Raw genomic sequence first — 25,336 nt, forward strand, 5'->3', positions numbered from 1 at the left:
AGACATTTTTTAAGCATTATTTTTCAGTCTTTGTTTTTCTCATATAATTTTATAAATAGGCATAAAGTTTACCCAAATTAAACGTTGCACTGAAGTATCAAAATGACTATTGTGTGCATTATTTTAGTGCAATCATCACAAATAACTACGACAGAAGTTAATCAGCCAATACATGTCACAAACATCAACGGTCCAAACACAACACACGTTCATCAGGATGTACAACTGCCTTCCAATGATAATGGGTTACAAGGCGATAACATAGCAATGGTACCCGGAAGTCCTACACAAAAACCATCGCTTCACCCAAGCAGTACATATACGCAAACGCAACAAACGCAACTATCATCAACCTTAACCAGTTCAGCGATTGGTATTGCCGTTTTTGAAATGAATTGTAGTTGCCATAGGTATTCTAGCTCAGACTGAACATTACTTAAAATCCTCAAAATACAAAATACCAGGGCACCATTCAAAGTCATGACGGGAAGACCAGAAATGTTTAGCCGTAAACTTGGGGGTGTATCCATGCAAACGAGATATGCATTTTGAAGTATTTCATTTGATTGTATTATAATACGAAAATATGAATAATCATTTAAATTACTGTTAGTTCCGTATGTATAAATCTATACTGATTAAGTTTAGATTCTTAAAAATACAGGAAAGAAGGGAACTCGATTTATTCATACCGAGCCAGACCACATTAACGACAATAGGATATTCGAAATATGGTCAAGAATTGAAAGTCGTTAATTTACTTTTCTGACTTTGTACGTATATGGGAATTTTCACTTAATATTGCTACGAACACTTATAGGTTGCGTGGTTTCAATATTGTTGGAAAACTCAATGCGAATGCTAGATTTTAAATGATATATATATATATATTTACATTTACACTGCAGCCCCACTATATAACTTTACCAAGCTCACTTGGAAGTTCATAACTTTCAAATCTTTATTATGACGTCATTATTATAGTGACGTCCTAATTGTCACGTCGGCGATAACGAAAGATGGCTGTTGAAAAGGCTGTTCCCTCTTTGACGATAATAATTTGTTCATTTATCGTCGGAGCAAAATTCCTGGATATAGTCTTTAAAAATCGTTGTAAAATGTAAATATAAGCATTTAACTAGCGCGCTTCATTATATTTGCCTTTGTCCAGTTGGCATTCATCAGCCCATAACTTCCAAATGAAAGCAGTTCAATGCTTAAATGTACATCCAGATTGGCCAATGTAGTCAGAAATATATTATGTAGCAGGTGCATTAATACGCTCAACAACTGTATACAAAGTTCAAAACCTATCGACAATCCAAGCGATTCATATCATTATTGATACTTAATTTGACTTATTGGAGATATTTTCAATGGTATAGGCTGAAAACCTTTCTATTGGAAATACGTATTTTACATATGTGTAAAAAAACATGCGCCTCTTTAACTTTTGAAATTGATAAAGAATGTATTTTGAATAAGTCCTAGATAAAGCATATATGACAGTTTTCATCCTTCATTTGCCAAAAAAAAAAAAAAACTAACTACAGCATACTAATATGTAAACCAACTTTATATGACAAAGTTTATAAAGCTTTCAGTTCTGATCAACATTATAGAAAACTGCCATCGCGATGAATAACCAGCAGGTATAAGAACGAATATACACCAATTCCCATAATATCTTTTAACACTAAAATATCCGTTGTATATCGAATACAAATATTTAATCAACAAATGGATTTGTAAAATAATGTCAATATTAAGAAACTATTCCACTAAGTATGGTAATTCATCATTGCTATTACAGGTTCTACTACTACTAAAAAAATTACTATTCCTTCCCCTCCGCCACCAACTACTGCAACTGTACTTACAACTTCTTCTTCAAAGTCTTCGACGACCGGTATTGGTTTTAAATGTGTTTCACTATATAAAACATTGTATGAGATTTATCTGCGATGTATCATATATCTTAATTATTGATGTATACAGAGTTGCGTTTGGATTAAGTAAACCTTAAATGGTCTTAACATTATCTAATGTATGTCTAAGTTTACGAATTTTGGAGTAAATCAAATACTTAAAAGTAAAAGGTTTTCCTGACACTCAGATAAGGTAAACTGATTAAGATTTTGATGTTCTCGCAAGAAGTGTGAACATTTAGAGGTTCAGTTCTTTATGCTTCACACAGAGCTATTTTGTTCCCACTTAACCCGTTTCTGACAATCGAAATGACATCTACTGTTGTCATCATTTGCTTATTCTCTCGAAACGAATCCAGACCTAAGGTATATAGAAGGGCGAACATGCAATAATTTGGTGACTCGAAATACATTAACTCAATAACTAAAATGATTTGAAAATTAGTATAGACTTTTGTTTTTATACTATCCAATAGACTATGCCATCTTTTGTCAAAACAATTTATTGTTGAATAATTTCCTACTTTGAGGATTTGACAAAGAAATCACTAACACGATTGGTAATTTCCTTGGTTGTCTTATCCTCCACCCTCGGGTTAGACAACCACCTCAGTTGGAAATGTTTTGTCATGTCCTCAAGGGATGGGGATATTAATTTTCTCCCGTCATTCTTTTTTATTGACGCGAGGTCCAGTTTAAAAAAGAAACACAATGTTGACGTATTGTCCTTTGTTGTCTATGATGACAAAATATGTATGTTGCCTAGACAAGTTTTAATCATGTATACCCGATTACTTAAATGCATTGTGCATTATCCGATTTGTATCTCAGGAACACAAACAGAACAATCTACAACAACAGCTGGCACTGGTGCAACTCAAGAGAGTACTACAACATTAAAGACTACCACAAAAGGTGTGTTAAATATAGATACATTTACAAATGCATATATTTTGACTGTCTTATATAACTTCAGTATGTATGGTATAATCTTATAACCCAACTTAATTTGCAGGTTCAATATCGACCAAAGCCACTTTCCCGTCTCGACCTACTACAACCGAAGCACCAACAACATCTTCCACACAAGGTCAGAACTTATATACTGTACTTTGATGTATAACTTTAAAATAGCATTCTTTCACGCCGTATTCATCAGCAGATGTCGATCAAACTTAATTTGAATCAAACTTGAATGAAGGACCATACCAGGGATCGACGGCGTCAAAATAGAGACAATATAAAGTTGATCATGTTCTTCTTATTATGCATGGATATGGGAATTATGAACAAACCAAAGAATCTTGAATCATAATAGGTGACATAAAATCAATGAGTGTTTCATACACAAAACATTTATCCCCTAAGATGACAGAGGGAAGGTGTCTAATAGTGAAAATAAAACAGTAGTATATAGTCCTATATATATACCCCATTTTCGTAATCAATTGTGCATTATCCGATCTGAAAATACCTAGATATTCCTAGTAGTCAGAAATATATAACTGGTTAGATGCACAAACCAAAAAATGTGTTAAATAGAAATTGATGTGACAGTAAGGCTAATAGTTACAGTATTGGGGATATTAAAGTGACATAGCGATTATGTTTATCTCTATATTAAGGCATGGGGGTATCAGTACTTTTATTAGTACAAAATACAATTTTTGAAATGTGATACATGTACCAGTCGCCTTGAATAGAGCGTAACATATACTTTTAAATGGCAATAAACATCGATGTGAAATCGGAGTCGAAAAGGGTAACACGTAGTGACAAGTATCATAGATGTATCCATGGGCTTCTTACACTTTAACGTATTATGCAAGAGACACACATATGATTAACATCTTTAAATAACATTACACACAGTAAAAAATTATATGAAACTGCATCATACAGCAGTGAAACTTCATAAATGTAATGTTTCAACAGAGGAAATTACATCCGGTGTACATCCTACAACAACAACAAAAACACAATCCTCAACAATAACAAAACCTAAAACTTCAGTAAAAGTAACGTCCGCACCAACAACAATATCTATCCCGATGACATCTTATTCCATGTCAACAACTTCCTCGACACAAAAAGAAACGACACCTTCAGTATCAACTACGCCATCCGTGACGGTAACAACCACAACAGTTACTGGTAAGCATAAGTAAAGTTTACAGAAATACTGCACGTGTTTTTGATCTAAAGTATCATCTATCATTTAATTTGGTTCGTTATCACAATATACAAAGCGTCTGCATCGCAAGAGCCCATATTTTTTTTTACAATCACTGGTAGGTAGTTTTTATGCGTTTTACTGCACCATCGTCATATACATTAATACAGCATAGTTATTGTTACATAGAGTCAACATCATCTTTTACATACCAACAACATCACCAAGCCTTCAGCTCAATCCCCGCATTCATAAAAGAAAATAACAAATTATAACGATATAGTTCCTCGTGTTGATTTTATTTTCATCGACTGTCGTAACTGTCTGCTTGAAGATACTTTTTTATAATTCTTAACGAGTTTCATTATAAAAACAAATTAAAACAATGTAGCGATTATCATTCATTCCTTAGTTATATACGAAATATAATGAATGAATGAATGAATTAATTATTTATAATTATTAATGATAGCTCGTCTATAAAAGCTTTTCAAACGACAGCACGAATATATTGGTTGTACATGCCAGAGCATCACAGGTAATGTGGAGTCATAATACCGTAAGAACGGAACACAAATACATATGCATGGTCTTAAAAGATGCACAGGTGTGATGATAACTATTTTTGGGTATTCTAAATAAAGTACCCTCTACTATATAGCATCTTTCACATTTTTCAAATATAACTTTTCTGGAACAGGATAGAACCATAGGATATGCTATCAAAATATGCAGTGCCTGACTGCAAGTCTTAGGCTGGTAGGTTGATTCTTCTATTGGTACCGGATATGAAATTCTTAAGAGAAAACCACATTAAAATTGAGTTAATTTTGAAATGTAAATTTTAATATCTTGATAAGCTTTGAATTTAAAGTGATGACTTTGGTTAATAGCCAAGTATAGAAATCGTGCCACTCAGAAATATAAACAAATAAGATATAGAATAAAGATCAGGGGGTCTTTTTGTAAAAAATAAAGAAAAAAAAAACCGAACGAGAAAAAAAATTAGGAGTAGAGCCATTATTTAGATAAAAGAGTCGAAACACAGACACAGGACACGGAACCGGGCTAGTGACAACAAAAAATAACCAGATATATCACCAAACACTGAACTGGGGTAGTGACAACTGAACAACCAAACACATCACCGAATACCGAATCGGGGTAGTGACAACAGAACAACCAGACACACACCCACACATTGAACCGGGGTAGTGCCAGCAGTACAACCAGCATACCACCGTACCGCGAGCCACGATATATACCGCTACCATTGAAATATAGACTGTATGTCCGTATCTGCCCGGTCTATGGTCCTCCTTGTAACACTACATGCGTCATATTTTCATCATCAATCCCCCCTGAATCTCAATTTCTCTCTAAATTCTGCTACAATGCCTCCAAGATGAGAATCCCGTCCGAAAATGTGCTAGTCGGTCCCATCATCTGGTTTCCAGGGACGCTAGATGGCACAAAATGTCATATGCGGTAGCTCGCTATAGAGACCAACCAACCAATTGTTTTCCCATAGACTTTAGTGTTAACGTTTTGGATTATTTCATTCAAATTCTTGAATTGAATATGAGAATTATGGTTTATAACAAAAGCTTAGGGTCTGATATAACACCTAATCAAAACAAAAGTTGGGTCCTTCAGCTCAAATTTTCTCCAGGGTAGCCATTTTGAAAATAGGTGAATTTCACAGTAAAAATTCTCAAAAATCTTAAATGTTTACCTGTTTACTATTATTACGTGAACTTTTGGGGGAAAAAAACAATCGGATTTACGAAATTTATATCAACATTTCTTATTGATAGTTACCTATCGGGCTACATATCTATTTTCTCACTTCATAACATACTGGCCAATCAGTGGCTGCCAGACATTTTATCCTTGGCTCAACTTTCTATACACAGGGGCTGTTTCAAAAATATATTTTTTCAATTGGTTGGTTGTTCCCTATACTATGGAATAAAAAACTGCATACTACAACTATGAACCTTAATTAATGTGTTGATTTTGACAGAGGAGACTACATCTGGTGTGCAGACAACAACAGGCACCCAATCCTCAACAGTAACTACGGGAAAAACAACGTCCGCACCAAGTACGACATCTGTACCTACGTCATCTAGGTCAACGGCAACAACTGCTGGTTCTACACCAACTGAAACACCTTCATTATCTACTACGCCATCTGTAGTGTCAACAACATCAGAGGTCACCGGTAAGGAATGAATATCATCTGTTTTGCTTACCATCACAATTTGCCAAAAACATTTGTGATCAGAACCGTCCATATATTTCGGTATTGTTACACTGAAGAATATAAATGATTAATGTGTGCATTATTTTAGTGCAATCATCACAAATAACTACGACAGAAGTTAATCAGCCAATACATGTCACAAACGTCAACGGTCCAAACACAACACACGTTCATCAGGATGTACAACTGCCTTCCAATGATAATGGGTTACAAGGCGATAACATAGCAATGGTACCCGGAAGTCCTACACAAAAACCACCGCTTCACCCAAGCAGTACATATACGCAAACGCAACAAACGCAACTATCATCAACCTTAACCAGTTCAGCGATTGGTATTGCCGTTTTTGAAATGAATTGTAGTTGCCATAGGTATTCTAGCTCAGACTGAACATTACTTAAAATCCTCAAAATACAAAATACCAGGGCACCATTCAAAGTCATGACGGGAAGACCAGAAATGTTTAGCCGTAAACTTGGGGGTGTATCCATGCAAACGAGATATGCATTTTGAAGTATTTCATTTGATTGTATTATAATACGAAAATATGAATAATCATTTAAATTACTGTTAGTTCCGTATGTATAAATCTATACTGATTAAGTTTAGATTCTTAAAAATACAGGAAAGAAGGGAACTCGATTTATTCATACCGAGCCAGACCACGATAACGACAATAGGATATTCGAAATATGGTCAAGAATTGAAAGTCGTTAATTTACTTTTCTGACTTTGTACGTATATGGGAATTTTCACTTAATATTGCTACGAACACGTATAGGTTGCGTGGTTTCAATATTGTTGGAAAACTCAATGCGAATGCTAGATTTTAAATGATATATATAGATATATTTACATTTACACTGCAGCCCCACTATATAACTTTACCAAGCTCACTTGGAAGTTCATAACTTTCAAATCTTTATTATGACGTCATTATTATAGTGACGTCCTAATTGTCACGTCGGCGATAACGAAAGATGGCTGTTGAAAAGGCTGTTCCCTCTTTGACGATAATAATTTGTTCATTTATCGTCGGAGCAAAATTCCTGGATATAGTCTTTAAAAATCGTTGTAAAATGTAAATATAAGCATTTAACTAGCGCGCTTCATTATATTTGCCTTTGTCCAGTTGGCATTCATCAGCCCATAACTTCCAAATGAAAGCAGTTCAATGCTTAAATGTACATCCAGATTGGCCAATGTAGTCAGAAATATATTATGTAGCAGGTGCATTAATACGCTCAACAACTGTATACAAAGTTCAAAACCTATCGACAATCCAAGCGATTCATATCATTATTGATACTTAATTTGACTTATTGGAGATATTTTCAATGGTATAGGCTGAAAACCTTTCTATTGGAAATACGTATTTTACATATGTGTAAAAAAACATGCGCCTCTTTAACTTTTGAAATTGATAAAGATTGTATTTTGAATAAGTCCTAGATAAAGCATATATGACAGTTTTCATCCTTCATTTGCCAAAAAAAAAAAAAACTAACTACAGCATACTAATATGTAAACCAACTTTATATGACAAAGTTTATAAAGCTTTCAGTTCTGATCAACATTATAGAAAACTGCCATCGCGATGAATAACCAGCAGGTATAAGAACGAATATACACCAATTCCCATAATATCTTTTAACACTAAAATATCCGTTGTATATCGAATACAAATATTTAATCAACAAATGGATTTGTAAAATAATGTCAATATTAAGAAACTATTCCACTAAGTATGGTAATTCATCATTGCTATTACAGGTTCTACTACTACTAAAAAAATTACTATTCCTTCCCCTCCGCCACCAACTACTGCAACTGTACTTACAACTTCTTCTTCAAAGTCTTCGACGACCGGTATTGGTTTTAAATGTGTTTCACTATATAAAACATTGTATGAGATTTATCTGCGATGTATCTGATATCTTAATTATTGATGTATACAGAGTTGCGTTTGGATTAAGTAAACCTTAAATGGTCTTAACATTATCTAATGTATGTCTAAGTTTACGAATTTTGGAGTAAATCAAATACTTAAAAGTAAAAGGTTTTCCTGACACTCAGATAAGGTAAACTGATTAAGATTTTGATGTTCTCGCAAGAAGTGTGAACATTTAGAGGTTCAGTTCTTTATGCTTCACACAGAGCTATTTTGTTCCCACTAAACCCGTTTCTGACAATCGAAATGACATCTACTGTTGTCATCATTTGCTTATTCTCTCGAAACGAATCCAGACCTAAGGTATATAGAAGGGCGAACATGCAATAATTTGGTGACTCGAAATACATTAACTCAATAACTAAAATGATTTGAAAATTAGTATAGACTTTTGTTTTTATACTATCCAATAGACTATGCCATCTTTTGTCAAAACAATTTATTGTTGAATAATTTCCTACTTTGAGGATTTGACAAACAAATCACTAACACAATTGGTAATTTCCTTGGTTGTCTTATCCTCCACCCTCGGGTTAGACAACCACCTCAGTTGGAAATGTTTTGTCATGTCCTCAAGGGATGGGGATATTAATTTTCTCCCGTCATTCTTTTTTATTGACGCGAGGTCCAGTTTAAAAAAGAAACACAATGTTGACGTATTGTCCTTTGTTGTCTATGATGACAAAATATGTATGTTGCCTAGACAAGTTTTAATCATGTATACCCGATTACTTAAATGCATTGTGCATTATCCGATTTGTATCTCAGGAACACAAACAGAACAATCTACAACAACAGCTGGCACTGGTGCAACTCAAGAGAGTACTACAACATTAAAGACTACCACAAAAGGTGTGTTAAATATAGATACATTTACAAATGCATATATTTTGACTGTCTTATATAACTTCAGTATGTATGGTATAATCTTATAACCCAACTTAATTTGCAGGTTCAATATCGACCAAAGCCACTTTCCCGTCTCGACCTACTACAACCGAAGCACCAACAACATCTTCCACACAAGGTCAGAACTTATATACTGTACTTTGATGTATAACTTTAAAATAGCATTCTTTCACACCGTATTCATCAGCAGATGTCGATCAAACTTAATTTGAATCAAACTTGAATGAAGGACCATACCAGGGATCGACGGCGTCAAAATAGAGACAATATAAAGTTGATCATGTTCTTCTTATTATGCATGGATATGGGAATTATGAACAAACCAAAGAATCTTGAATCATAATAGGTGACATAAAATCAATGAGTGTTTCATACACAAAACATTTATCCCCTAAGATGACAGAGGGAAGGTGTCTAATAGTGAAAATAAAACAGTAGTATATAGTCCTATATATATACCCCATTTTCTTAATCAATTGTGCATTATCCGATCTGAAAATACCTAGATATTCCTAGTAGTCAGAAATATATAACTGGTTAGATGCATAAACTAAAAAAAAAATGTGCTAAATAGAAATTGATGTGATAATCTCATCTATACACAATAATAAACTCAACAAATATGCCAAAGTGTCAAACCTATCAATTAAACCTGTGATTGACATGTACACTGATACATAATTTGAGTGATTACAGATGTTTTTTTCGCGCTGAATAGTCTTTTTTTATAATTCCTTTTTTATTTAATGCATGCTATGAATACACACTTAACCAAATCATATACTGAAATTTGATTCTCGTTGTCTAAGTAAAAACGCTTTGCAGAAAAAAATCAAACATTATACGCAGGGAAGAGGGAACAATAGTAACAATGGACATGAGTACAATAAGGCTAATAGTTACAGTATTGGGAATATCAAAGTGACATAGCGATTCTGTTTATCTCTATATTAAGGCATGGGGGTATCAGTACTTTTATTAGTACAAAATATATTTTTTGAAATGTGATACATGTACCAGACGCCTTGAATAGAGCGTAACATATACTTCTAAATGACAATAAACATCGATGTGAAATCGGAGTCGAAAAGGGCAACACATAGTGACAAGTAGCATAGATGTATCCATGGGGTTCTTACATTTTAACGTATTGTGCAAGAAACACACATATGATTAACATCTTTAAATGTGGTTTTTCATAACATTACACACAGTAAAAAAATATATGAAACTGCATCATACAGCAGTGAAACGTCATAAATGTATTGTTTCAACAGAGGAAATTACACCAGGTGTACATTCAACAACAACAACAACAACAACAAAAACACAATCCTCAACAATAACAAAACCTAAAACTTCAGTAAAAGTAACGTCCGCACCAACAACAATATCTATCCCGATGACATCTTATTCCATGTCAACAACTTCCTCGACACAAAAAGAAACGACACCTTCAGTATCAACTACGCCAGTGATGAAAACCACAACCACATCAGTCACCGGTAAGGAATGAATGTCGCGTGTTTTGGTTCACCATAACAATATGGAAAGTATCAGAATCGGCTCTATGTTCAAATAGAGTTCCGTACAACAGTCAATACCTTAATACATAGGCAATGCAATCGTCAGTCCTTGTATCGGTAGCATATGGACCCACTATATTTTAAAACAAGTTCTCATTAAAAGGAAAGTATTAATTAATCTGTTCAACCAATATGACAATAGACTAGTGTTTTGTCTGTAATCTATTTAATTCAACAACTAGATCACTTTTGAAATGCTTGCTAATCCAAACGGTGAACCATCCTTTTTGCCATGACAATATTGTAAAAAGAAAGGACATATATGTAAATTAGCAAAAGAATAAATTAAAAAATTAAAAATGAATAGTAAAACAGGTTATAGTTAGTAGTAAATGTAAGTTACCAAGAGAACCAGCATTTTATATCCATGGGCTTCGTACACTCAAAAAGAAACACAAACGTGATTTTAACCTCGAAATATCAATAAGAATACAAGCCGAAGGTTGATAAGCATCATACAGCTTTTAAGCCCATCAATACAATGTTTTAACAGAAGTTACTACATCCGGTGTAGAGTCAACATCAACTACAAACCCCGCAACTGAAACAATAAAACCAACATTTTCTGTGAGTACAACGACTGCACCAACAACGACATCTGCATCGATATCTAGTACCACGCCAGCTGCTTCTGGTTCCTCGACACAAGCAGTGAGTACAACGTCCGTGCCAACAACGGCACCAACGGCGACATCGGTTTCGAGATCTAGTTCTTCGGCGACAACTACAACCTCTTCGACCCCCACAGAAAGACAAACTCCAGTAAGTACAACATCTGCACCAACAACAACATCTGTATCCAGTACTTCGGCAACGACGTCTGGTTCATCGACACCAGCCGAAACGACGCGTGCAGTGAGTACAACATCCCCAACAACAACGGCCTTTATATCGAAATCTAGTACAACTTCTACTTCCTCGCTACCAACAGAAACGACACATTCAGCAAGTACAACGTCTGCATCAGCAACAACATCTCTACCGAGATCTAGTACCACGTCAGCTGTATCTGGCTCCTCTACACAAGCAGAAAGGACACCAGCTGTGAGTACAACGCCCGCACCAACAACGACATCTGCATCGAGATCTAGTACTTCGGTGACAACTTTTGCCTCTTCGTCCCCAACAGAAAGAACAAGTTCAAAAGGTACAACGTCCGCCCCAACAACGGCATCTGCATCGATATCTAGTACCACGTCAGCTACATCTGGTTCCTCTACATCATCAGAAACGACACCAGCTTTGAGTACAACGTCTGCACCAACAGCGACATCGGTGTCGAGATCTAGTACTTCGGCGACAACTACAACCTCTTCGACCCCAACAGAAAGAACATATTCAGTAAGTACAACGTCTGTACCAACAACGGCATCTGCATCTAGAATTTTGACAGCGACGTCTGGTTCCTCAACACTCTCAGAAACACCTTCAGTGAGTACAGCGTCCGCACCAACAACTGCTTCTGTGTCGAAATCTATTTCTTCGGCAACAACTTCTAGTTCCTCGATACCAACAGAAACGACACCAACAGTGAGTTCAACGTCCGCATCAACAACGACATATCTATCGAGATCTAGTACTTCTGCGACATATGGGTCATCGAAAACAACAAAAGCCACACCTTCGGCAAGTACTACGCCAGCACCAACAGAGACATATGTATCAAAATCAAGTACTTCGGGCACAACTTCCCCTTCGTCGACCCCTACGGAAACGACACCTTCAGTATCAACTACGCCATCTGTGACGGTAACAACCATAAAAGTTACTGGTAAGGATAAGTAAAGTTTGCATAAATACTGCAAGTGTATCTTGATCTAAAGTAGCATATATCATTAAGTTTGGTTCGTTATCACAATATACAAAGCGTCTGCATCGCAAGAGCCCACATTTTTTTTACAATCACTGGTAGGTAGTTGTCATGTGTTTTACTGCACCATCGTCATATACAATAATACAGCATAGTTATTGTTACATAGAGTCAGCATCATCTTTTACATACCAACAACATCACCAAGCCTTCAGCTCAATTCCCGCATTCATAAAAGAAAATCACAAATTAAAACGATATAGTTCCTCGTGTGGATTTTGTTTTTATCGACTGCCGTAACTGTCTGCTTGAATATACTTTTGTATAATTCTTAACGAGTTTCATTATAAAAACAAATTAAAACAATGTAGCGATTATCAGTCATTCCTTAGTTATATACCAAATATAATGAATGAATGAATTATTTATAATTATTAATGATAGCTCGTCTATAAAAGCTTTTCAAACGACAGCACGAATATATTGGTTGTACATGCCAGAGCATCACAGGTAATGTGGAGTCAAACGGAAGAACGGAACACAAATACATATGCATGGTCTTAAAAGATGCACAGATGTGATGATAACTGTATTTGGGTATTCTAAATACAGTACCCTCTACTACCGAATAAAAAACTGCATACTACAGCTATGAACCATAATCAATGTGTTGATTTTGACAGAGGAGACTACATCTGGTGTGCAGACAACAACAGGCACCCAATCCTCAACAGTAACTACGGGGAAAACAACGTCCGCACCAAGTACGACATCTGTACCTACGTCATCTAGGTCAACGGCAACAACTGCTGGTTCTACACCAACTGAAACACCTTCGGTATCTACTACGCCATCTGTAGTGTCAACAACATCAGAGGTCACCGGTAAGGAATGAATATCATCTGTTTTGCTTACCATCGCAATTTGCCAAAAACATTTGTGATCAGAATCGTCCATATATTTTGGTATTGTTACACTGAAGAATATAAATGATTAATGTGTGCATTATTTTAGTGCAATCATCACAAATAACTACGACAGAAGTTAATCAGCCGATACAAGTCACCACTAATGGCAACGGTCCAAAAACAACAAATGTTCATCAAGATGTACAACTGCCTTCCAATGATAACGGGTTACATGGCGATAACATAGCATTGGTACCCGGAAGTCCTACACAAAAACCGTCGCTTCACCCAAGCAGTACATATTCGCAAACACAACAAACGCAACTATCATCATCCTTTACCAGTTCAACGATTGGTATTGTCGTCTTTTTAGATAAATTCTAGTTTCGACATGTATTTGAGTTCTAAATGAACACTACAGACTTTCCAAAATACAAAATAGCAAGGGTGCCATTCTAAGTTATGATGAGAAAACCAAAATTCATGCAACCGAGTTATCACTTTGTTGCGTTTCATTTAATTGTATTCCAAAACCAAAATATGGATACTCAATTTAAAATTATTCATTTTCCGTTTGTATCGCTGGATACTGATTAATTTAGATTCATAAAATTCTTGAATGGAAGGAGATCAATTGTATTCATACCGAGCCAGACAACCACAGGAGCAATGGGATATTCGAAATATGGTCAAGAGTCGAAAATCGTTAATTTTCTTTTCTTATTTTGTACGTATATATGATTTTTGTACCTAATATGACTACGAACACTTTTATAGATCACGTAGATTTAATATTGAAGAAAAACTACGTTTGAATTGTCCTAGAAAATATTTTAAAGGCCACCTTTCAATTCTGCACTTGTAAAAACAATACTTACTATAGCATACTTATATATATATGATCTTAAAATTATCAAGCATTTGTCTAAATTTACAATTTTTAAAAGTTAATTAAATACACTTTTTTTAAAAGAATTTTCTTGACACTCAGTTGAGGTAAATACATTAAAATTCAAATGTTCACGGAAGAAAGGTGGTCATTTAGAGGTTCAATACTTCATGCCTCACAAACAAAGACGTAATCTTCCCCCATCGAACCCGTTACATAGGACATGCACTGTTGTTATAATTTTCTAAATTTCTTGAAACTTATCCGGACCACAGGTATGTTATGACACGAAATAATATTTACCTAACAATCAAAATTGTGTAAAAAAATTTATATAGGCTTTGTCTTTTTTTCTATCTAATCCATTAAGGAATCATTTCTATACAATTTGATGAACAAAATAATCTGCCCCTTTCTGGAAAATATGACAGAAAAATCTCCAAATCATTGGGTGACATTTTTGGTTGTCTTACCATCTGGCCTCCGGTTAGGCATTCGAAAATATTTGCTGAAGGTAAGGAAGATTATACTACTCCCATCAACAATTACACATTTTTCTCTTTACGCAAAGTTCAGTATTGCGATGCAGCACATGTTGACGTGTTTTGATTGCATTGTTGACGTAATGACGCCATTGCATGTTGCAAGAACATGTGACTCGACGTACTCTAGAGGTTAACATAAATACCATCCCCTATGGATGACAGAGAAATTTTGCGAAATTAATCTGGATACCTATTTGTGAACACTGGTAGGAAATCCTATGTTGCCAAGAAAAAAAAACAAGAACAAAAACAAAAACAAAAACAAAAGAACGATGTTATGAACAATATGAAGGCATCATATGACATATAAATGGATCTGCATCGATTTACATACCCTAAAACCACTTACTATCAATTGAACAGTCGTTGGATGCGACAAATATAGCGCGATCGATCGGTATCACAGTCATACTACTACTAAACATAAGCCTAAACACAATTGTTAACAATGTACAATTCGAGTAAAACAAGTCCTTTGCTATCGTGAAAGACAATATGTTAATGCTACTGCGAGAAGTATAAGTCATATAGTAATAGTATATAGTTTATATGTATCAGTCGTGACTGCAACTGTTAACAATTATATACTTGGAGTATAGCCAGTCCGCTACAATCGACCACGAAACAATATGTGTGTTGCTGATACAAGTATTATAAGCCGGAGTATAAAGTTCTGTATATATACGCTATTGCCTTAATTGAGCATTATCCGATTTGCATCACAGGAACACAAACGGAACAATCTACGACAACAGCTGGCACTGGTGCAACTCAAGAGAGTACAACAACATTAAAGACTACCACAAAAGGTGCGTACAAATACATATCCATGTACAGTCACATCTTCATTAATTCTAAATACCTTGCTTTTCTGTATTACATGTATATATTATAACAACGAAAATAAATGAAATTGCAGGGTCAACAAGGACAACGGCCACCAAGCCATCTCGACCAACTACAACTGAGGCACCAACAACCTCTACCACACAAGGTAAGACTTTGAATTGTATGCAATCAACTTCCTAGTCTTAATATCTTTCAATGAAAAACAGAAATAAAGTCAATAATCTAAAATCTAGTATTCATAAATGGGATTTGATCAACACTTTCATGATGGGAAAACTTTGGAATGAAACGTCTTGGAACCAGTAATATGCGTATAAAGGAGCAATGATTCGTATTTTATCATTTGAAAAAAAAACAGGAGGGAAAGTTTTCAAAATATCTCCACATGTGCATACCTAGATTGGTCAATACAGGCAAAGAAGTATTGGTAAATTACATTATCTTAAACTATAATCAAAATAGGTATTCATAAAATAGTTACACGTGCACACTATGATTATCTAAACTAATGTTTACAAAACTTACTGTTTATTATTTATGTTAGTGATTGACATCTATCCTGCGTATATTGAAATATTCTTTCATGGCATCATACTATTTTGGTAATACGTGTTTAATATATGAACAAGAAAATATTTACCCTTTTCTCCGTTGTCAAAATACGGAATGAATTGCTTGTTTTCAAACAGTAGGGGCTGCAAGTAAATGTGTATCAGTACTTTTTGTGATATGTTCAAAATATACCCCTATTAAATATCTTGAAGAAATGAAATATCGCTCGCCCACATGCGAAGAAAAGTACACACTGATAGGCAAACATAATAAAGACATTGAGTACAAATTACATATGATGATATATGAAGAGAGTATTAGATGCCATTCAGATCAGGTAAATACAACACTGAGTGTAACTGAAAACACATTTTTTTAAATAAAATTTGAAAATGAGTGCTATACAGGTACTGTCTATATATAATGACTTTAGAACTAAAATAAATCATTTGCATTAACCAGGTAAGTGGTTAACACCTTCTAGACTATTGAACTCCATCATACATCTCTCAAAATCCGTCAATGCTATGTTTTAACAGAGGAAACTACACAATCATCCACAGTAACAACTTCTTCCGCGAGTACAACATCCGCACCAACAACGACATCTGTATCGAGATCTAGTACCACATCAGCAACGTCTGGTTCCTCAACACCGTCAGAAACGACAACTTATGTCAGTACAACGTCAGCACCAACAACGACATCTGTGTCGAGATCTAGTACCACATCAGCAACGTCTGGTTCCTCATCAACGTCAGAAACGACAGCTTCAGTGAGTACAACGTCCGCACCAACAACGACATCTGTATCAAGATCTAGTACCACATCAGCAACGTCTGGTTCCTCAACACCGTCAGAAACGACAGCTTCTGCGAGTACAACTTCCGCGCCAACAACGACATCTGTATCAAGATCTAGTACCACATCTGCAACGTCTAGTTCCTCATCAACGTCGTCAGAAACGACACCTTCAGTGAGTACAACGTCCGCACCAACAACAACATCTGTATCAAGATCTAGTACCACATCAGCAACGTCTGGTTCCTCAACACCGTCAGAAACGACAGCTTCTGTGAGTACAACGTCAGCACCAACAACGACATCTGTGTCGAGATCTAGTACCACATCAGCATCGTCTGGTTCCTCAACACCGTCAGAAACGACAGCTTCAGTGAGTACAACGTCCGCACCAACAACGACATCTGTATCGAGATCTAGTACCACATCATCAACGTCTGGTTCCTCAACAACGTCAGAAACGACGCCTTCAGTATCCACGACGCCATCTGTTTCAACAACAACAGTTACTGGTAAGATAAAGTTGATCATATCCTTTTCCTTAAATTGAATATTTGTCTAACCGTTATCATTAAATGTTTCAGTTGTATTCCATTGAATGTATTCAAATTTTAAATTGTCATCATTAAGTTAAACAGATTGACAAATCTTTCGATTGTTGTTAATAAAAACGAAAACCGCCATCAATCTCTTCAGTGAGTACAACGTCCGCACCAACAACGACATCTGCGTCGAGATCTAGTACCACATCAGCAACGCCTGGTTCCTCATCAACGTCAGAAACGACAGCTTCTGTGAGTACAACTTCCGCACCAACAACGACATCTGTATCAAGATCTAGTACCACATCAGCAACGTCTAGTTCCTCATCAAAGTCAGAAACGACACCTTCAGTGAGTACAACGTCCGCACCAACAACAACATCTGTATCAAGATCTAGTACCACATCAGCAACGTCTGGTTCCTCAAAACCGTCAGAAACGACAGCTTCAGTGAGTACAACGTCAGCACCAACAACGACATCTGTATCAAGATCTAGTACCACATCAGCAACGTCTGGTTCCTCAACACCGTCAGAAACGACAGCTTCTGCGAGTACAACTTCCGCGCCAACAACGACATCTGTATCAAGATCTAGTACCACATCAGCAACGTCTGGTTCCTCAACACCGTCAGAAACGACAGCTTCTGTGAGTACAACGTCAGCACCAACAACGACATCTGTGTCGAGATCTAGTACCACATCAGCAACGTCTGCTTCCTCAACACCGTCAGAAACGACAACTTATGTCAGTACAACGTCAGCACCAACAACGACATCTGTGTCGAGATCTAGTACCACATCAGCATCGTCTGGTTCCTCAACACCGTCAGAAACGACAGCTTCAGTGAGTACAACGTCTGCACCAACAACGACATTTATATCGAGATCTAGTACCACATCAGCAACATCTGGTTCCTCGACACCGTCAGAAACGACAGCTTCAGTGAGTACAACGTCCGCACCAACAACTACATCTGTGTCGAGATCTAGTACCACATCTGCATCGTCTGGTTCCTCAACATCGTCAGAAACGACAGCTTCTGCGAGTACAACGTCCGCACCAACAACGACATCTGTGTCGAGATCTAGTACCACATCAGCAACGTCTGCTTCCTCAACACCGTCAGAAACGACAACTTATGTCAGTACAACGTCAGCACCAACAACGACATCTGTGTCGAGATCTAGTACCACATCAGCATCGTCTGGTTCCTCAACACCGTCAGAAACGACAGCTTCAGTGAGTACAACGTCCGCACCAACAACGACATTTGTATCGAGATCTAGTACCACATCAGCAACATCTGGTTCCTCGACACCGTCAGAAACGACAGCTTCTGTGAGTACAACGTCCGCACCAACAACGACATCTGTATCGAGATCTAGTACCACATCAGCATCGTCTGGTTCCTCATCAACGTCACAAACGACAGCGTCTGTGAGTACAACGTCCGCACCAACAACGACATCTGTATCGAGATCTAGTACCACATCAGCAACGTCTAGTTCCTCATCAACGTCAGAAACGACACCTTCAGTGAGTACAACGTCCGCACCAACAACAACATCTGTATCAAGATCTAGTACCACGTCAGCAACGTCTGGTTCCTCAACACCGTCAGAAACGACAGCTTATGTCAGTACAACGTCCGCACCAACAACGACATCTGTGTCAAGATCTAGTTCCACATCAGCAACGTCTGGTTCCTCAACACCATCAGAAACGACGCCTTCAGTATCCACTACGCCATCTGTTTCGACAACAACAGTTACTGGTAAGATAAAGTTGACCATATTCTTTTCCTTAAATCAAATATGTATCTAACATTTATCATTAAATGTATCAAGTGTATTCCGTTTGAATACATTTTTTATTTTATATTATCATTTTGAAGTTAAAAGAGATTCACAAAACTTTCTTTTTTGTTAATAAAAACGAAAAATGTCGTAACTATATTCAGTGAGTACAACGTCCTCACCATCAACGACATCTGTGTCGAGATCTAGTACCACATCAGCAACGTCTGGTTCCTCAACACCGTCAGAAACGACGGCTTCAGTGAGTACAACGTCCGCACCAACAACGACATCTGTGTCAACAGCTAGTTCCACATCGGCATCGTCTGGTTCCTCGACACCGTCCGAAACGACGGCTTCAGTGAGTACAACGTCCGCACCGACATCTACATCTGTGTCAACAGCTAGTACCACATCAGCAACGTCTGGTTCTTCGACACCGTCAGAAACGACAGCTTCAGTGAGTACAACGTCCGCACCAACAACGACATCTGTATCGAGATCTAGTACCTCATCAGCAACGTCTGGTTCCTCAACACCGTCAGAAACCACAACTTCAGTGAGTACAACGTTCGCACCAACGACTACATCTGTATCGAGATCTAGTACTACATCTGCAACGTCTGGTTCGTCAACACCGTCAAAAACGACGCCTTCAGTATCCACTACGCCATCTGTTTCGACAACAACAGTTACTGGTAAGATAAAGTTGACCATATTCTTTTCCTTAAATGAAATATTTGTCTAACAGTTTTCATTAAAGGTATCAAGTGTATTCCGTTTGAATATATTTCAATTTAAGATTATCATCTTTAAGTAAAAAAGAGATTGACAAAACGTTTAATTCTTATTAATAAACGAAAACTGCCAAAACTGTCTTCAGTGATTACAACGTCTTCACCAACACCGACATCTGTATCAAGATCTAGTACCACATCAGCAACGTCTGGTTCTTCGACACCGTCAGAAACGACAGCTTCCATGATTACAACGTCCGCACCAACAACGACATCTGTAACGAGATCTAGTACCACGTCAGAAGCGTCTGGTTCCTCAACACCGTCAGAAACGACAGCTTCAGTGAGTACAACGTCCGCACCAACGACTTCTGTGTCGAGATCTAGTACCACATCAGCAACGTCTGGTTCCTCAACACCGTCAGAAACGACAGCGTCTGTGAGTACAACGTCCGCGGCAACAACGAAATCTGTATCGAGATCTAGTACCACATCAGCAACGTCTGGTTCCTCAACACCGTCAGAAACGACAGCTTCAGTGAGTACAACGTCCCCACCAACAACACCATCTGTGTCGAGTTCTACTCCAGCATCAACAACGTCTGGTTCCTCAACACCAGCTTACACATCACCTTCTGTATCAACTACGCCATATCTGACGACACCAGCCACAAAGGTCACCGGTAGGGAATTTGTATACATACAGTTTGGTTTATTAATATAATCTACAAAAGTCTGCATCTTTAATATCAGTTACATCATATGTTAGGACTACAATCACAACAGATAGCAGTATGGTGTCTGTTTCATGCGTTGAAGTCTGCATCTTCAGTATCAACTACATCATCTGTTAAGATTACAATCACACTGGATAGCGGTAAGGAGTCATTGTCATGCGTTTAAGTTCACAATTATCATCTACAGGTAGAATGCATTGTCATTGCACATATGCTACCATGTTGCTACATACAGTCAAGGTTATTTCCCTGATAATTCGAATACTCATCAAATCTTGAAAACAACGCTTACATTCTTCAATGGAAAAGCAATTATTTCGCACCTGATATATGTTTCTCGAGTAGTTTGCAAAATGGTTGTCTCGACAGAGACTGTATTGAAATTTTTTTGATCGGCTTTCGTAACTTACATCTAAAATAATGTGTATTGTTGGGATTTCTTCAATGGATTTTATACAACAGTGACTCCTATATATTTGATTTGTTATAGTTCAACAAAAAAGTGCAGTTAATGTATCGATCAATATAAAAAGACTATCTTAATTTGATATCGAAAACAGGAGCTCCACAGAAAATATTAAGGGATGGATTATTTCATGAGCTACTGAGACGTCAAACTATTATGAGAGACACATCTAGCGTTTACTGTACAATTAAAGATGATCCAGTCATATTCAGATACATACTTCAGTAGTTGATAATAGAAAATGACCAATTCGATCTCCAATTGTTGCATTTGCTTCAGAGACTACGCCTTCTTCATTTTCTTCACAAACAACGAAAACCGTTACACCTACTGTATCAACGTATCCGTCAGAAACAATGACTTTGACAACGGTGGTTTCTACTGGTACACCTCCCTTTACAACTAGCCATGGCACTTCCACGGGTATGCTCAATGCTAATTACATATTTTATTTGATATTGATAATATTAATAAGTATTGTTCAATCTTGAAATATTTTAATCATCATTTACATTAGAGATATTGAGCAATCGCAACTACCTGGATGACTTACCAATTTTTATCCATACTCACGTTAAATATATATATAGTAACAAAAAACAAGAGAAAAAATATGAAAATTCATCTGGATAGAATTAAAACATATATCCGTGCAATATGTATGATTGATGTGGTAATGCATTTTATGCATACGCCAGAGAGCTATTATGAGCTGAAAGCGCCCATCTACTGTTGGTAAGGTAATAAAATGGGAATACTAAAGAGTGGTTAATATATTACATTACAACACAAACAATTCATAACGAACTACATCACACAACTTTGAAACCTCATATATATAATGTTTAACAGAAGAGACTACATCCAGTGTACAGTCAAAAATAACGACAGCTGTTTCGAGCTCTAGCACCTCGTCAACAACCTCTGGTTCCTCGACACCAAATGAAACGACATCAGTCAGTACAACGTCCACACCAACAACGACATCTGTATCAAGATCTACTACCACGTCACCAACATCTGGTTCCTCGACACCAACTGAATCGACACCTGTCAGTACAACGTCCTCACCAACAACGACATATGTTTCGAGCTCTATTGCCACATCAACAACGTCTGGTTCTTCGATACCAACTGAAACAGCACCTTCGGTATCTACTACGCCTTATGTGACGACGCCAGCTACAGAGGTCACCGGTAAGGTCAAATAGACTTCATGACCGCTAGTCACATTCTAAGGTCTTAAAAAATCCTTTTCGGTGAATTAGATACTGGTGAACACAACAGATTTATTGTTTTTATGAAGTATTTATGGTTATTCCATTCAACATCTGACCACAAAATAACTGTACATACTTTTAAGAAACTCCATGTCCAGACATTTTCGTTTCGTATATAACATACCTAGGTTTATGCAAATTCCATACAAACATGCTATTGACGTTCCTGAAACAACGTTCATATTTGGCATCGTTTGATGTTATTTGTCATTAATCAATCTACCAGATCAACAAATCTAACATAATTTGGGAAAACACTATAGAAAGGCTTCGTGTCAGCCGGTGTAGACACAACTCGAAGCATGTAATGTCATTGACATGTTGAAGTTGCAACAATGTTCAACAAAGTCGATTTTACGTCAATTCATTGATGAACTACAGAATGTAGCGCAGCATGAAATTCATTAGTAACTTTTGTCCATTGAAGTATTTCAACCAACTACACGAATACAATCGATATACTTGTTCATATCAGTGTATTAAACGTGATGTTAAGTCATAAATACAGTAAGACAGGGACAAAAATACATTTGAAGATCACATAAGACGTGCAAGTGATAACCAGCACTGCTATGGTTCTTGATTACATCACAGTCTTGAATAAAAAAAAAACTGCTTCGTTTTAAAACGTAACTAATGCGATGTTTTGACAGAGGAAACAATATCCGGTGTACAGTCAACTACAGGTACACAATCCTCAACAGTAACTAGGAAACAAACAACGTTCACACCATCAACAACATCTGTGCCGACGACATCTAGTTCAACGTCAACAACGTATGCGTCCTCAACACCATCACAAACGACACCTTCAGTATCCACTACGCCATATGTGGCAACAACAACAGCTACTCGTAAGATATAGCTGTCCGTATATATTTCCTAAATCAAATAATATTCCCTCAGCTTTTTGTTAAACGAGATTCACAAAGCGTTCGGTTCTTATCAACATAAAACAAAACTAACATAATTCTGAATAAGCGCTAACCAACAGTAACAAGAACAAATGAATAATAATTTACATTATTAAAATTCAATGTACTGTAACATCCATTTCCATCACAAATTGAAAGAACATTGCATATGATTGTTTATAAAACAATACGTTAATTACTAACGTGTAGACATAATTGACTAATTGCAATCGATTTTATGAAAAAAATATCGCTTTATGAATTATCCCACACCATACCAATCGGCTGAAAAAACTTCTTCAAACTCCTCTAACCTCAGCTGTTTCAACTTCGAGTTCTTCGTCACAATCGTCGGCTTCTGTCGGTACAAGAGCTACTGTCGGTAAAACGACTACTATCTCAATGCCATCTTCTGGTAAATTCGCTGCAAGTGATATGTGAATATTTCAAACCTGCAATATTCGTGGTGTTTTCAATATCTGATTTCGGTTATACATTTAAGCAATTAAGAAGTTTTACAGAACATTTACAACAATTTATTAATTGTATAAATATGTAAAAAAAAAAGCTGTCCAACTAAAATGTAGTATTTCATCATTTTAAATACAGGTTCTACCACAACAAAAAAAACTACTATAACTTCGCCTCCGTCAACAACTACTGCAACTGTATCAACAAATACTTCTACAAAGCCAACTACCACCGGTATTGGTTTTAATAATGTTTTTACTGCATATAATATGGACTGTATCACATAATCCTATTAAACATCAGTTATGAGTGCAACTGTTAACAATTGTATACATGGAGTATAGCCAGTCTGCTACAATCGTCAACGAAACAATATGTCTGTTGCCGATACATGATCATCTTAATTAATTGAGCATTATCCAATTTATATCACAGGAACGCAAACGGAACAATCTACAACAACAGCTGGCACTGGTGCAACCCAAGAGAGTACTACGACATTAAAGACTACAACAATAGGTACGAAGAAATACAAATCCATGTACATACACATCTTGATGTATTAAGACTGCCTTACTCATCTAAAGTATCTAATATAACAATGAAATTAAATCTAATTGCAGGGTCAACAACGACAACGGCCACCATGCAATCTCGACCAACTACAACTGTGGCACCAACAACATCTACCACACAAGGTAGGACTTTGATGTTAATCTTACCAACTTGCTAATCTTAAACTCTTTGTCTTAAAAACGGAAATAAGGATAGTATTCTAAAATCCTTCTCTTTTGGGATACATGAATTGATACTTACTTGTTTTACATTCATAAAATACTTTAATGAAGAAATTCTAATTTTGTGCAAAAAAATATATGCACATGTGAACACCAAGATTAATCAGTGTAGGGAGAAATAAATTATTGAGGAGGTCTATTATCTAAGATAATGGTTAGAATAGGTATACGATAATTAAAGTGCCTACAATAAGAATATAAACCAATGTATACGGTCCTTACAAGTCATTATTTTGTCAGTTTATAGCTTTATTAGCAGATAATGGATATTGTTCCATGGCATAATGTCATTTTGAAAATACGTATTCAACAGATGAGCAAGAAAGCGTTCACCGTTTTGATCATGTGCTATGAATATATTGTAAACAACATAACTTGATGAAAAAAATCTTATTTTTCAAAGTACGAAATACATAGCAAGAT

At 36.4% G+C, this 25,336-nt stretch overlaps 1 protein-coding gene across 1 annotated transcript in view; it reads left to right on the plus strand.

The window, feature by feature from the left end:
• The window catches only part of LOC117343094 (pneumococcal serine-rich repeat protein-like), a 132,481-nt gene that overhangs the window by 66,719 nt on the left and 40,426 nt on the right, over positions 1 to 25,336 (plus strand). Inside the window, exons 79-94 of the mRNA XM_033905392.1 lie at positions 2,760 to 2,843; positions 2,944 to 3,018; positions 6,128 to 6,328; positions 9,090 to 9,173; positions 9,274 to 9,348; positions 13,310 to 13,510; positions 15,694 to 15,777; positions 15,888 to 15,962; positions 16,909 to 17,682; positions 17,867 to 19,489; positions 19,676 to 20,209; positions 20,395 to 20,931; positions 21,731 to 21,874; positions 22,304 to 22,648; positions 24,552 to 24,635; positions 24,740 to 24,814. Coding sequence (XP_033761283.1) covers positions 2,760 to 2,843; positions 2,944 to 3,018; positions 6,128 to 6,328; positions 9,090 to 9,173; positions 9,274 to 9,348; positions 13,310 to 13,510; positions 15,694 to 15,777; positions 15,888 to 15,962; positions 16,909 to 17,682; positions 17,867 to 19,489; positions 19,676 to 20,209; positions 20,395 to 20,931; positions 21,731 to 21,874; positions 22,304 to 22,648; positions 24,552 to 24,635; positions 24,740 to 24,814 — 4,995 coding nt within the window. The remainder of the gene's footprint in view (positions 1 to 2,759; positions 2,844 to 2,943; positions 3,019 to 6,127; positions 6,329 to 9,089; positions 9,174 to 9,273; positions 9,349 to 13,309; positions 13,511 to 15,693; positions 15,778 to 15,887; positions 15,963 to 16,908; positions 17,683 to 17,866; positions 19,490 to 19,675; positions 20,210 to 20,394; positions 20,932 to 21,730; positions 21,875 to 22,303; positions 22,649 to 24,551; positions 24,636 to 24,739; positions 24,815 to 25,336) is intronic.

This window comes from Pecten maximus, chromosome 15 (genome assembly GCF_902652985.1).
Source record: "Pecten maximus chromosome 15, xPecMax1.1, whole genome shotgun sequence".
NCBI lineage: Eukaryota > Metazoa > Mollusca > Bivalvia > Pectinida > Pectinidae > Pecten > Pecten maximus.